General features: G+C 53.0%; 1 protein-coding gene across 1 annotated transcript in view; it reads left to right on the top strand.

The window, feature by feature from the left end:
- aicda (activation-induced cytidine deaminase) overlaps positions 1-14,530 on the top strand; it is a 62,001-nt gene extending 47,471 nt beyond the window's left edge. The window contains 5 exon segments of the mRNA XM_078428085.1: positions 9,310-9,362; positions 9,365-9,592; positions 9,595-9,725; positions 12,218-12,358; positions 14,412-14,530. Of these exon segments, the coding sequence (XP_078284211.1) occupies positions 9,317-9,362; positions 9,365-9,592; positions 9,595-9,725; positions 12,218-12,358; positions 14,412-14,465 (600 nt within the window). The 5' untranslated portion in view covers positions 9,310-9,316 and the 3' untranslated portion in view covers positions 14,466-14,530.
- The last annotated feature ends 320 nt before the right edge of the window (positions 14,531-14,850 follow it).

The raw sequence follows: 14,850 nt of genomic DNA, 5'->3' as shown, positions 1-14,850 counted from the left end.
CTTCTATACTCGATGCTCTGATTTATAAAAGCAAGCATACCAAACGCCTTCTTCACCACCCTATCCACATGAGATTCCACCTTCAGGGAACAATGCACAGTTATTCCCAGATCCCTCTGTTCCACTGCATTCCTCAATTCCCTACCATTTACCCTGTACCGGGGTGCAGACTGACGAAGATGCGGGTGGATGCTCCATTGGTGTCCTGGATCACCAACTACCCGACTGGATGACCACAATATGTTAAGCTGCAGAACTGTGGTGCGCAACACAGGGGCCCCACAGGGGACGGTCCTCTTTCCCTTCCTGTGTACCATCTACACCTCGGACCTCAGATATAACCCCGCCTCCTGCCACCTGTAGAGGTTTTCAGATGACTCTGCAATTGATGGCTGCACCAGTGAGGGGAGGAAAACTGCATACAGATTTGTAGTCAACGACTTTGTTGAGTGGTGTGGGTTGAATCACCTGCAGCTCAGCACCAACAAAACGAAGGAGTTGGTGGTGGACTTTAGGATGTTAGGAACACCCCTGTCCCCTGTCTCCATCAATGGTGTGGATGTGCAGTTTACTAGGGAGTACAAATATCTGGGAGGGTGCCTGGACAGTAAACTGGACAGGTCCAGGAATGCTGAGGCCCTGTACAAGAAGGGACAGAGCCGCCTAGGAAGGCTCCGCTCCTTGAATGTCTGTAGTGAGATGCTGCAGATGTTCTACCAATCAATGGTAGCCAGTGCCATCTTCTTAGTTGTCGTGTGCTGGGGCAGCAGGGCAAAGGCTGCAGATGCCAATAGTATCAACAAACGCATCAGGAAGTCTGGCTCCATCCTGGGGGCGGAGTTGGATTCATGGGAGATGATCTTGGAGGGGAGGGTGCTCCTCAAACTGCAGAGCATCCTGGACAATACAGCTCACACTGGTCAACCTGAGGAGTACCTTCAGCAACAGTGGTTCAAACAAGATGCAGGACAGAACGTCACAGGAGATCCTTCTTACCTGTGGCTATCAAACATTACAACTGCTCCCCTTCTGTCGTAGGGGAGACTGAGACTGACCCCCGCCCCGCCCCGCCCCCCCATCCCCCCACCTCCTCACTCTTTGCACATCCCCAAAACCTTTCCACTCGTCCCTTTAATTTCATGTTTCATGGATTTTGTGCAAATTAATTTCCCTCCTGGGATAAATAAAGTTCTATTGTATCATATCAGAAGAGTGGGAGGGAGGGAGAGAGAGATACAGAGAGAGAGATACAGAGAGAGATACCAAGAGAGAGATACAGAGAGAGATACAGAGAGAGATACAGAGAGAGAGATAGAGAGAGAGATGCAGAGAGAGAGATACAGAGAGAGAGATACAGAGAGAGAGATACGGAGAGAGAGATACGGAGAGAGAGATACAGAGAGAGAGATACAGAGAGAGAGATACAGAGAGAGATATACCAATAAATAAAGAGATACAAGGGGGTATGGGGAGAAGGCAGGAACGGGGTACTGATTGAGAGTGATCAGCCATGATCGCATTGAATGGCGGTGCTGGCTCGAAGGGCTGAATGGCCTACTCCTGCACCTATTGTCTATTGTCTATTGTCTTATATCAGAGAAAAACTCCAAACATTAGAAATAACAGTTATTTTCCTGATATTTGGTGTCAAGGGCTTATTTCGCCCATTTATAAGAGTGGAAACAAATCAGATCCAAACAATTATCGTGGCATCTGTGTCAGTAGTTGCCTAGGGAAGTTATTCCGCAGTATTATAAATAATAGAATGCAGGATTTCCTTAGCAAATATAATATTCTCAGTAAAAACCAAATTGGCTTCCTTCCAAAACACCGCACCACTGACCATATCTATACCCTTCACATTCTCATTGAAAAACATATACATCAAGCAAAAAATGGGAAATATTTGCCTGTTTTATTGACTTTAAGAAAGCATTTGACTCTATTTGGCACGAAGGGCTTTTTTACAAACTTCTCCATTGTGGTATAGGAGGAAAGGTATATGACCTTATTAAATCAATGTATTTGAATAATAAATGTGGTGTCAAAATTGGGGACAAATGCACTGATCTCTTCACTCAGAGAAGAGGCGTCTGGCAAGGCTGCAATCTGAGCCTAACGCTGTTTAATGTGTACATAAAAGATTTGGCAGTAAAGTTGGACCAGAGCACAGCGCCAGGCCTCTGTCTTCTGGACGGAGAGGTAAAATCCCTGCTTTATGCGGATGACTTGGTTTTGTTGTCTCCCACAGAACAGGGACTGCCGCAACAGTTAGACCGACTCGATGATTACTGCCAACATTGGGCCCTGGCAGTAAAGGAAGACAGAAGAGATCTTGGCAACCAAGAGAAAATAGAATATGCAGTCACTGCTTGACAGATGAGGTTGAAACAAAGGTGCACTTCCTCTTAAAATGTAAAAAATTCGATAAAATAAGAAAAATATATTTTGAAAAACTCAGTGTGGCGACCCCAGATTTTAAAGAGCTAGACGATATATCAAAACTAGGAATAATCCTTGGCGACGGAAATACGGCACATCTTGGCGCACAATACGTAACAGCATGCCACAACCTGAGAGACAGTGAATAACCAACATGTACACATACACTCATACATAAATTGACACTAATGAAATTAATATCGACCTGCTAAACTTGATACCTTGCTGTACTGTTTACAACTGCAAGAACGAGTAGCAATTGATAAAGAGCTATAAATGTATTGCGTGAATATATATATATATGTACAGGGGCATATCGACCCATGCATTGTATACTTGTTTTTATATTCATGTGTTTTAAATATGTATGTTATGTTCTATACTTTGGCAATATAATGATGTATCTTATCATGCCAATAAAGTATTTTAAATTGAAAATTGAAATTGAATTGAGATACAGAGAGATACAGAGAGAGATACAGAGAGAGATACAGAGAGAGATATACAGAGAGAGAGATACAGAGAGAGAGATACAGAGAGAGCGATACAGAGAGAGATACAGTGAGAGAGATAGAGAGAGAGATGCAGAGAGAGAGATACAGAGAGAGAGATACAGAGAAAGTCTCTGGTAAACAGGAAGTGCGGTGTCATGCTCTGACCGCTCAGGGTTGACGGCGTGATTTAATTTGGGCGCCGCGCTGCTCAGGGTGTTGGACACCTGTAGCCCCCACCCCATGGTCATCTGGCCAAGGAGCCATCTGCTGCCCGCCCCCTTTCCCCTCTCGCTCTCGCTCTCTCTCCGTGAGGTATAAATAGAGGCGAGGAAACCATTTCCTCTATGTTCACTTTCACCGACCACATCGACAGCTGTGTGAGAGAGAGGGGGTGAGAGAGAGGAAGAGGGAAGAGGAGGGGGGGGGGGGAGAGAGAGAAGAGAGAAGAGAGAAGAGAGAAGAGGAGAGAGGAGAGAGAAAGAGAGAGAGAGGGAGAGAGAGAGAGAGAGAGAGAGAGAGAGAGAGAGAGAGAGAGAGAGAGAGAGAGAGAGGGAGAGAGAGGAGAGTGAGAGGGAAACAGAAAGGGTAGGTGAGAGAGGGGTGAGACACATAAGTGATAGGAGTAGAATTAGGTCATTCGGCCCATCAAGTCCGCCATTTAATCATGGCTGGTCTATCTCTCCTTCCTGACCCCGGTCTCCTGCCATCGCCCCTTTTACCTCCGATAATTGTACTAATCAAGAATCTATCTACTGTATCTCTGCCTTAAAAATATCCACTGATGGCTTCCAGAGCCTTCTGTGGCAGAGTCTCCACCCTCTGACTGAAGAAATTTATCCTCATCTAGATCCTAAAAAAATGTCCTTTAATTCTGAGGCTATGACCTCTAGTCCTTCGGCCCACTTGCCCATGCTGATCAACATGCCCCATCTATACTGGGCCCACCTGCCAGGATTTCGAGGAGTGGGTGATGGATTTAGTTTAGAGATACAGGCGGAAACAGGCCCTTCTGCCCAGCGGGTCCGTGCTGACCAGTGATCCCCACACATTAACACTATACTACACCCACGAGAGGCAATTTTTACATTTACCAAGCCAATTAACCTACAAACCTGTACGTCTTTGGAGTGTGGGAGGAAACCGAAGATCTCAGAGAAAACCCACGCGGATTACAGGGAGATTACAGACATCACCCATAGTCGGGATGAGGGGGATGTTGGGGGGAGGGGGTGGGGACTGGGGAGTGGAAGTGGGAAAGGGGGGAGGGGAGAGGAGGGAGGGGGGAGTGGAAGGTGGGGGGATCCGGGGAGGGAGGGAGGGGTGAGAAGGGAGGAGGGAGTGGGGAGGAGAGAGTGTTGCGCCAATGCACAGGTTTGGGCCCAATGGGTCCACTTGGTCTAGTTCTTAATAAGGATGGGGAAATAATCATTTCAGAATATTTGTTTCACTTGCATTTTGCACTTGCACTTAGGCATTTTTGGTATTGTACATATTATTGTAAATAATTGACTAAATTTATTTTTGGTTAAAAAAATGTTGCGGAGGGATAGAACGTGTGATGGGACGGTGCGGAAAGAGGAGTGTGTGATGGGACGGTGCGGAGAGTGGAGTGTGGGACGGGACGGTGCGGAGGGAGAGTGTGACACGATGGTGCGGAGAGTGGAGAGTGTGACTGGACGGTGCGGAGAGTGGAGTGTGTGACGGGATGGTACGGAGAGTGGAGTGTGTGATGGGATGGTGCGGGGAGTGGAGCGTGTGACTGGACGGTGCAGAGGGAGGAAGGTGTGGGTGTAGCGATGGTGCGCAGGGTAATCTCCTCCTCCCTCCTCTGGGCGGTACAAGTGAGGGGTGTGTGGGCGTTCACGATGAAGAATTTAGCTCTGTCGCTGTTTGATGTTCCTCCTGCAAAGACATTCACTGATCGAGACCAGACGACAGAATCTACATTGACGGAGGCAGTGATCGCCCTTCCTCAAGCGAGGAGCGATGGAGAGGTGGGAGGGAAGAAAGGGGAAGAGGGAAAGAAAAGGAGAGAGGAAAAAGGAAGAACTGGGAGAGAGAGTGGAGGGAAGAAGAGAAAAAGGGAAGGGAGTGAAGGAAAGAGAGCGAGGGAAGGAGTTGGGGAGAAGAAGTAGGAGAGAGGACAGCAGACAATGGTGGGAAGAGAGGGGTAGACAGAATGTATGTGTGTGTCTGTTTGGGGAGAGAGTGGGAGACAGGAGAGAGAGAGAGAGAGAGGGGAGAGGAGAAAGACTGGGAAGAGTGAGAGGGACGCAGAGAATGGAGAGAGAGAGATGAAGGGGAGAGAGTGCAGGAGAGAAGAGAGAGGGAATGCATGTGTGTGTATCTGGGGAGTGACATAGGAAGGGAGAGGGAAAGAGGGAGTGGGGAGAGGGAAGCAGAGAAGGAAGGAGAGAGGGGAAGAGAGGGAGAGAAAGGGAAGGAAGGAGTTGGGGGAAAAGAGGGAGAGGGGGGAGGGGCAGAGGGAGAGGGGGAGGGTGGGAAAGGGAGGGGGAGGGAGGGGAGAGAGATGGGGAGGGAGAGGGAGGGGGAGAGAGAGGGAGGGGGTGAGGGGGGAGAGGTGGAGACACGGTGGAGAGGGAGGATCGAGGGAGGGGGGAGAGGGGGAAGAGAGCGGGAGAGGGGGAGAGAGGAGGAGAGAGAGGGGGAGAGAGAGGGGGAGCGAGAGGGGGAGAGAGAGGGGGAGAGAGAGGGGGAGAGAGAGGGAGAGAGAGGGGGAGGGAGGACGGGGAAGAGTGAGGAGGGGGAGAGAGAGAGAGGGGGAGAGGGAGAGAGGAAGGGGTGGAAAGGGAGGGGGAGGGAGGGAGATTGATGGGGGAGGGAGGGGGAGGGGGAGAGGGGGGAGAGAGGGGGGAGAGAGGGGGAGAGAAGAGGGAGAGAGAGGGGGAGAGAGAGGGGGGAGAGATAGGGGGAGAGAGAGAGGGGGAGAGGGGGAGGGGGACGGGGAAGAGAGAGGGAGGGGGAGAGAAGGGGGAGAGAGAGGGGGGAGAGAGGGGGAGAGAGGGGGAGAGAGAGGGGGAGAGAGAGGGGGAGAGAGAGGGGAGAGAGAGAGGGGGAGAGAGAGGGGGAGAGAGAGGGGGAGAGGGGGAGGGAGACGGGGAAGAGTGACGGGGAGAGAGAGAGGGGGGAGAGGGAGAGACGGTGGGTGTAGAGGGAAGTTGGGTGAGACCGTTTAGCTTCTGGGGGCGGGAGAACTCTGCAACACGGCTCCGTGAAGAGTTTCACACTTTATTTGTCTCTGCCATCCCCCCTCTCCCTCCCCCTCCGCCCTCCCTCTCCCTCTCCTCCCCTGCCTGGTGAGCAAGAGGGGGTATCTGTGCACTGACGTCCGCTGGGCCGAGAAGGGAGGGAGGGTTTGTCTTTGTTTTTCATTCACTCCACCCTCTCCCCGTGAGTGTGAGAGAGACGGGGCAATGCGGAGCGGGCTCCACCCCAATGTATGTTCGTGCGTGCTTGCGTCAGGAGGAGTCGCCTCTGTGGAGGTGGTTTCACTCCTTTTTCTCTCCCTCTTTCTCTCTCTCCCCCCCCCCCCCCATCATCTCCTCCCTCCAACAGCTGTCTGAGGAACAAAAAGAGGAAGTTTCTGTCCCACTTCACGACCGCCCGCTGGGTCAAGGCGAGGAGGAAGGAGCATCACTCTTTTCTCTGCAAATAGATTTTATTCACTTTACTTCGTAATCAAAGCACAAGTACTGGAAGGATCGATACTGCCAAATAGCAGTTTCCAAACAACAAGCAATCAATTATCAAATGACAAAGGTATTGGGAGAGAGAGATGGAGAGAATGGGAGAGAGAGAGATGAAGAGAAAGAGAGTGTTTCTCTCTCTCTCTGTCTCTTTCTCTGCTTGTCTGTCTCTGTCTCTGTGTCTTTCTCTCTCTCTATCTATCTCTCTCTCTCCGTCTGTCTGTCTTTCTTTCTCTCTCTCTGTCTTTGTCTCTCTGTCTCTGTCTTTGTCTCTCTCTCTCTCTCTGTCTGTCTGTCTGTGTCGGTCCCTCTCTGTCTCCTCTCCCGTTTACTATGTTGATTCTGCCCATGTCATTGCTCCGAAGATGCAACACTTCACATTTCTCTGTGTTAGGTTCACCTGCACCTCCTCCAACCGCATCTATTGCATCCGCTGCTCTACATGTCAACTTGTTTACATCGGTGAAACCAAACACCTGCTCGGCGATCGCTTCGCTTCGCTCAACACCTGCGCTCGGTCCGCATCGACCAATCTGATCTCCCGGTGGCCAAGCACTTCAACTCCCCTCCCATTCCAGTCTGACCTTTCTGTCATGGGCCTCCAGCGCCATAGTGAGGCCCACCGGAAATTGGAGGAACAGCACCTCATATTTCGCCTGGGCAGCTTGCAGCCCAGTGGTATGAAAATCGACTTCTCCAACTTTAGATAGTTCCTCTGTCCCTCCCTTCCCCTCCTCCTTCCCAGATCTCCCTCTATCATCCTGTCCCCACCTATATCCTTTCTTTGTCCCGCCCCCCTGACATCAGTCTGAAGAAGGGACTCGACCCGAAACGTCACCCATTCCTTCTCTCCTGAGATGCTGCCTGACCTGCTGAGTTACTCCAGCATTTTGTGAATAAATACTTTCGATTTGTACCAGCATCTGCAGTTATTTTCTTATATTTCTCTGTGTTAAATTCCGTTAAACATTCCTCACCCCACCTGTCCAACCGATCAGAATCTTGCTGCAATTTTTTGTCAACAATTTTCACTATCTACAATACCACCCACGTTTGTGCCATTTGTAAACTTGTAAACCCTGCCATGTACGTTGTCATCCACACAGGCCTCCAGTCAGAAAATCAATCTTCCCATCACCCTCTGCATCCTTTCATGAAGCCATTTTCCATCCATTCAGCTGTCTCTTGTTGAATGGGATCTAATCTTCCAGAGCAGCCTGCCTTGTCAAATTCCTTTTTTGGTCACATCCTCAAAAAAAAACAATCAGATTTTTAAGACACAACCTCCCACACACAAAACCTTGTTGACTACTGCTGATCAGCCCTTGTCCATCTAAGTGCATGTTCATCCTATCCCCCCCGAATACTCTCGAGTAACTTTCAACCACAGATGTTAAGCTCACTGGCCTGTAGTTCCTAGTCTTTTCCCTGCAGTCCATTTTGAATAGAGGCCCAACATTTGCCACCCTCCAGTCTTCCAGCACCTTGCCTGTAATTAACGACCACTAAGCATGGGCACCTGCACTTTCCTTCCTAGTTTCCCACAGAGTCCTTTGCATATATATCTGATCTGGCCCAGGAGATTTGTCTATCTTCATACTCGTCATCACCTTCAGCACCTCTGCGACCGTAACACTGACTGCTCTCAGGACACTGCATTCTCCTGTCTTTCTCCACGGTAAAGATGGGGAAATACTCATTGAGGACCTTTCCCATCTCCTATGGCTCACACAGTTTTGACCACTTTGATTCCTGAGGGGTCGCACTTTCTCACAGGTTACCCTTTTTTCCCTTCATGTGCTTATAAAATCTCTTGGGATTATCGTTATTGCGATCTGCCAGACCTATCTTCTGTTCCCTTTTTTGATCTTTTGATTTCCTTTTTCAGTTTACTCCATAGTTCCCAAAACTCCTCCAATGATACGATCCCTGCTGCCTATGCCTGTCCCAAACCTCCTTGACCAAAGCCTCAATTTCCCTCGTCATCCAGGCCTCCTTACGTTTGCATGCCTTGCCCTTCCCTCTAACAGGGGAGAGCAAGAAAACGTCCCTGTACCACTTCACTGGTGCCCACTGGGCCAAGGGGGGGGGGGGGGGGGGGGAGCTTCACTGTGTGTGTGTGTGTGTGTGTGTGTGTGTGTGTGTGTGTGTGTGAGAGAGAGAGATAGAGAGAGAGAGAGAGAGTACAGCTTCACTCTATGTGTGTATGAGAGAGAGAGCGGGATGAAGAGGGAGAAGGAGTGAGTGAGTGAATGAGTGAGTGAGTGAGTGAGTGAGTGAGTGAGTGAGTGAGTGAGTGAGTGAGTGAGTGAGTGAGTGAGTGAGTGAGTGAGTGAGTGAGTGAGTGAGTGAGCGAGCGAGTGAGTGAGGGTAGGTCGGCGGGGGCATGGAGGGGAGGTCTGGATGGTGCGGAGGGAGCTCCACTCTGTGTGTGTGACCCCTGGGGGGGAGGACTACACAGTGCGGGGGTGCTCCACTCTATGTGTGTGACCTCTGGGAGGAGTGGGCGACAGGACGGTGTGGAGGGAGCTCAACTCTAATGTATGTTGGTGCGCGCATACAACGGAGGAGTCAGCGACACGGCTCTGCGAATGGAGTTTCACTCTTTCTCTCTCTCTCTCTCTCTCCCTCTCTCTCTCTCTCTCTCTCTCTCTCTCTCCCTGCAGCTGCCTGATGAGCAAGAAGAAGTTCCTGTACCACTTCACCAATGCCCGCTGGGCAAAGGGAGGCATGAAACATACGTGTGTTACGTGTTGGAGCGGCGGGACAGCCCGGTCTCCCGCTCGCTGGACTTCGGCTACCTGCGGAATATCCAGGGCTCCCACGCCGAGGAGCTGCTCCTTCGGATACTGTCTGGCTGGCCCCTCGACCCCCTCAGGCCCCTCTGCCTCACCCTCTATACCTCCTGGAGTCCCTGTGCCCAGTGCTCGCTCCGCCTCGCCTCCTTCCTCAGCGGTGGCCCAACCTCACTCTCCGCCTATTCGTGGCCAGACTCTATTACTGCCAGGGCTCCGGACCCCACCCCGGGGGGCTACGAAGATTGAGGGGGGCAGGGTCAGACTGGGGGTCATGGGGTACGCAGGTACGGGGAGGGGGCAGAGGGAAGGAGGGGGGAAGATGGGTGTGGGGAGAGGGGAGGGGATGTTGGGGGAAGATGGGTGTGGGGAGAGGGGAGGGGACGGAGGGGGAAGATGGGTGTGGGGAGAGGGGAGGGGATGTTGGGGGGAAGATGGGTGTGGGGAGAGGGGAGGTAGTGGGAGGGGGAAGATGGATGTGGGGAGAGGGGAGGGGACGGAGGGGGAAGATGGATGTGGGGAGAGGGGAGGGGACGGAGGCGGAAGATGGGTGTGGGGAGAGGGGAGGGAGTGGGGAGGGGGAAGATGGATTGGGGAGAGGGGAGGGGACGGAGGGGGAAGATGGGTGTGGGGAGGAGGGAGGGGACGGAGGGGGAAGATGGGTGTGGGGAGGGAAAGAGGGGTGCGGAGGGGATGTGGGTGGTAGAGGGAGGGCGGTGGTGCAGAGATATGGGTAAGGGAGTGGGGTGCGGGAGGGAGAGGTGAGGAGGGAAGTGTGGATGGGAGGAAAGGAGGAAGGGGTACCGAGGTACGGGGAGGAAGAGGAGAGAGGGGGGGTACACAAGTATGGGGATGAAGGGAGGAGCGGAGAGGGGGTGACAGGGATGGGTAAGGCAAGGGGAGGGAGCGGGAGAGGGGAGGGGGGATAAGTGTGAGGTGGAGGCGGGTTGAGTGGGAAAGAGTACACAGGTATGGAGTGGGGAAAGGGGGAGGGCAGAAAGAGGAGGGGATACAGAGGTGAAGAAGAAGGAGGGGGAGAGAGGAGGGAGAGGGCACAGTTTAGTGGATCAGGACCCCACCTCGGGAGGGGGGGGAGGTAGCAAGGAGGCTGAGGAGGGCGGGGGCCAGGTTGTCATGGGATATGGGAGGCGGCGATTGGGGGTAGTGTGGATGATGAGGGAGAGAGGGAGGTGAGAGCTAAAGGGATGGGAGGGGTACATGGATACACGGGATTGGAGAGAGGGGAGAGGGAGAGAGATGGCAAGAGGGAGGGGAAGAGGTACGGGTGGATTGGGAGATGGGTATTTGAGGGTGAGAGGAGAGGTAGAGGGGCTACAGAGGTATGGGGAGGGGAGAGGAGAGAGAGAGAGGAAGATGGAGAGGGGGGTGTAGGGAGAGGGTAAGATCAGGACAGAAGAGAAGAGGAGGGGAAATGAAGAGAGGAGGGGAAGGGGGGAGGTGAGGTGAGAATGGGGAGCGATGAGGAGAGGGAAGGGGAGAGGATGGGAGGGGAAGGGGAGAGGAAAGAAGGGGACGGGAGGAAGTGTGAAGGTAAAGGGGAGGTGTTGAAGAGTGAGGGGAGGGGAGTGGAAGGGTGAGGGGAAGAGAGGGGAGGGGAAGGGTGAGGGGAGGAGAAGGGTGAGGAGTGGAGAGGGGAAGAGAAGGGTGAGGGAAGTAGAGTGGAGGGGTGAGGGGAGGAGAGGGATGGGGAAGGGTGAGAGGAGGAGAGGGATGGGGGAGGGGGAGGGGAAGAGAGGGGCGGGGAAGAGTGAGGGGAGGAGAGGGGTGGGGGAGGGGGAGGGGAGGAGAGGGATGGGGAGGGGGAGGGGAGGAGAGGGGCGGGGAAGGGTGAGGGGAGGAGAGGGATGGGGAGGGGGAGGGGAGGAGAGGGGCGGGGAATGGTAAGGGGAGGAGAGGGGCGGGGAAGAGTGAGGGGAGGAGAGGGGCGGGGAAGAGTGAGGGGAGGAGAGGGGCGGGGAATGGTAAGGGGAGGAGAGGGGCGGGGAAGAGTGAGGGGAGGGGAGGGGCGGGGAAGGGTGAGCGGAGGAGAGGGATGGGGGAGGGTGAGGGGAGGAGAGGGGCGGGGAAGAGTGATGGGAGGAGAGGGGTGGGGGAGGGTGAGGGGAGGAGAGGGGCGGGGAAGGGTGAGGGGAGGAGAGGGATGGGGGAGGGGGAGGGGAGGAGAGGGGCGGGGAAGGGTGAGGGGAGGGGAGGGATGGGGAGGGGGAGGGGAGGAGAGGGGTGGGGAAGAGTGAGGGGAGGAGAGGGGTGGGGGAGGGTGAGGGGAGGAGAGGGGCGGGGAAGGGTGAGGGGAGGAGAGGGGCGGGGAATGGTAAGGGGAGGAGAGGGCTGGGGAGGGGGAGGGGAGGAGAGGAAGAGTGCAGGGGAGAAGGAGGGTAGAGTAGAGTGAGGGGAGGGGATAGGGGCAGTAGGAAGGGCAGGAGTGTGGAGGAGAGAGGGCGGTGGAGGGTGAGGTGGAGGGTGAGCAGGAGGGAAGGGGAGAGGGAAGGGGAGAGGGGAGAGGGAGGGGGAGAGGGAGTGGGAGGGGAGAGGGAAGGGGAGAGGGAAGGGGAGAGGGAAGGGGAGAGGGGAGGGGAGAGGGAAGGGGAGAGGGAGAGGGAGGGGGTGGGGGAGAGGGAAGGGGAGAGGGGAGGGAAGGGGCAGGAGGAAGGGGTGGGAAGGTTGAGGGGGAGGTGAGAAGAGGATAGGGAGAGGTGAGGGTAGGGGCAGTGAGAGAAGAGGAGAGGGAGAGGTGAGGGTAGGGGGAAGTTCTCTCATCCCTGCTTTCTCCCTCTATCCCCCAGATTATTCCTACTGCTGGGATAATTTTGTGGCGTGTCGGGGATCCCTGTTCAAAGGATGGGACGGGCTCCAGTCAAATTCAGTGAGGATTTCACGTCTGCTCCGGAGAATTCTACAGGTGCGTGCCCCCCTTCCCCTGCCCCTCCCTACACGGGAGGGGAATAAAGAACCAGAGGACATGGGACATTACAGTTGTACAAGATGTTGGTGAGGTCGCACTTGGAGTATTGTGTTCAGTTTCGGTCACCCGGCTACAGGAAGAATGTCGTTAAGATGGAACGGGTGCAGAGAAGTTTTACAAGGATGTTTCATAGATCCCTGAAAGTGGCATCATAGGTATGAGAGGGTAGACAATCAGAACCTTTTCCTCGCAGGGAGGAAACATCAAAGACTAGAGGGCATAGCTATGGTGAGAGGGGTAAAGTTTAAAGGAGATGTGCGGCACAAGTTTAATTACACTGAGGTTGGTAGGGACCTGGAACGCACTGCCGGGGTGGTGCTGGAGGTAGATACGATAGTGGTGTTTAGGAGACTTTTAGATGAGCACATGGAAGTACAGGACTGGAGGGATATGGATCACTCGCAGCCAGAGGAGATTAGTAATATATTCCGATTTATTCACAAAATGCTGGAGTAACTCAGCAGGTCAGGTAGCATCTCGGGAGAGAAGGAATGGGTGACGTTTCCGGTCGAGACCCTTCTTCAGACTCGACCCGAAACGTCACCCATTCCTTCTCTCCCGAGATGCTGCCTGACCTGCTGAGTTACTCCAGCATTTTGTGAATAACTTGATTTGTACCAGCATCTGCAGTTATTTTCTTATAGTAATAAACTCCCTCCCTTTCCCTCCCCTCCCTTATCCCCCCGCCTTTTCCGTATCACTTCCTCCTTGCAGTATAATAATGTAGATATATGTGAGGTTATCCACTTTGGCAGCAAGAACAAGGAGGGAGATTATTATCTTAATGATGTCAGACTAGGAAAAAGGGAAGTGCAACGAAACCTGGATGTCCTTGTACACAAGGCACTGAAAGCAAACATGCAGGTACAATGGGCAGTGAAGAAAGATAATGGCATGTTGGCATTCATAACGAGAGGATTTGAGTATAGGAGTAAAGAGGTCCTTCTGCAGTTGTGAGACCACATCTGGAGTATTGTGTAGTTGTGAGACCACATCTGGAGTATTGTGTGCAGTTTTGGTCTCCTAATTTGAGGAAGGACATCCATGCTATTGAGGCAGTGCAGCGTAGGTTCACAAGATTAATCCCTGGGATAGTGGAACTGTCATATGAGGAAAGATTGGAAAGATTAGAAGGATGAGAGGGGATCTTATAGAGACATATAAAATTATAAAAGGACTGGCAAGCTAGATGCAGGAAAAATGGGGGGTCCAGAACCAGGGGCCACAGTCTGAGAATAAAGGGGAAGCCATTTAAAACTGAGATGAGAACAAACATTTTCACCCAGAGAGTTTTGAATTTATGGAATTCTCTGCCACAGAAGGCAGTGGAGGCTAATTCACCAGATGAATTTAAAAGAGAGTCATATAGGACTCTGGGGGCTAGCGGAATCAAGGAATATGTGGAGAAGGCAGGCATAGGTTACTGATTGCGGATGATCAGCCATGATCACAATGAATGGTGGTGCTGGCTCGAAGGGCTAAATGGCTAAATGGCTAAATGGCCTCCTCTTGCACCTATTTTCTATATTTCTGTGTTTCTCTCCCACTCCCTCCCTCCACTCCTCCCTCCCCCTCCCTCCACCACCTCATTATTTAAAGTTATCTCTCTCTCCTCACCCTCTCCCTCTTGCCTTCCAACACCCCATCTCTCCCTCTCTCCTCCCACCCGCTCCCTCAATATCACCTTTCACCCTTCTCATTTCCCCCTCTCTTTCTTCCTATCATCCCGCTCTCCCTCTCCTTCCTTCCACTCTCTCCTCTTCTCCTCCCTCCCCCATCACCTCTATGTCTAACATTATCGCCCTCTCTCTTTTTTTTCTCCACCCTCATCACCCCCTTCTCTCCCTCCCCCTCCCTCCATTTCACCTTCTCCCTCTCTTAACCCCTCTCCCCTCCTTTCTCTCTCTCCCACCTTCCCTCTCCCTCTCCACCTGCTCCATGTCTAATATTATCTTACTCTCTCTCTCTTTCTCCCCTTCCCCACTCACAGCCACTGGATGAATTTGAAGACTTCAGCGAGGCCTTCCAAATGCTCGGTCTTTGACCTTCGACTTTGATCTCGCCTTCCCTCCCTTCCTCTCCCTTCTCCTTCCCTCCCTTCATCTCCCATTCCTTCTCCCCTCCCCTCTTCTCCCCTTCCTGCTCTTCCGCTCCCCTCCCCTCCCCTGCCCTTCTCCTTCCCTCCCCTCCACTCCCCTTACTTCTTCCCTCCCCTCCTCTCCCCTTCCTTCTCCTTCCCTCCCTTCCTCTGCCCACGCATCCTCTTTCCTCCTCCCCTCGCCCCTCTCCTACCCTCCCCTTACATCTCTAGGGTGACTGTAGCAGAGGTTAGATCAGCCTTCTCGAGAGTAAGCCCACAAAAAGTAACTGGCCCAGACGGAATTCCTGGTCGTGTCTCCAGTAGCTGCCCAGACCAGATAGCAGCAGTA

The sequence above is a fragment of the Rhinoraja longicauda genome, chromosome 34, assembly GCF_053455715.1.
Source record: "Rhinoraja longicauda isolate Sanriku21f chromosome 34, sRhiLon1.1, whole genome shotgun sequence".
In the NCBI taxonomy this organism is placed as follows: Eukaryota; Metazoa; Chordata; class Chondrichthyes; order Rajiformes; family Arhynchobatidae; genus Rhinoraja; species Rhinoraja longicauda.
This window is presented reverse-complemented; position numbering and strand designations above follow the sequence as displayed.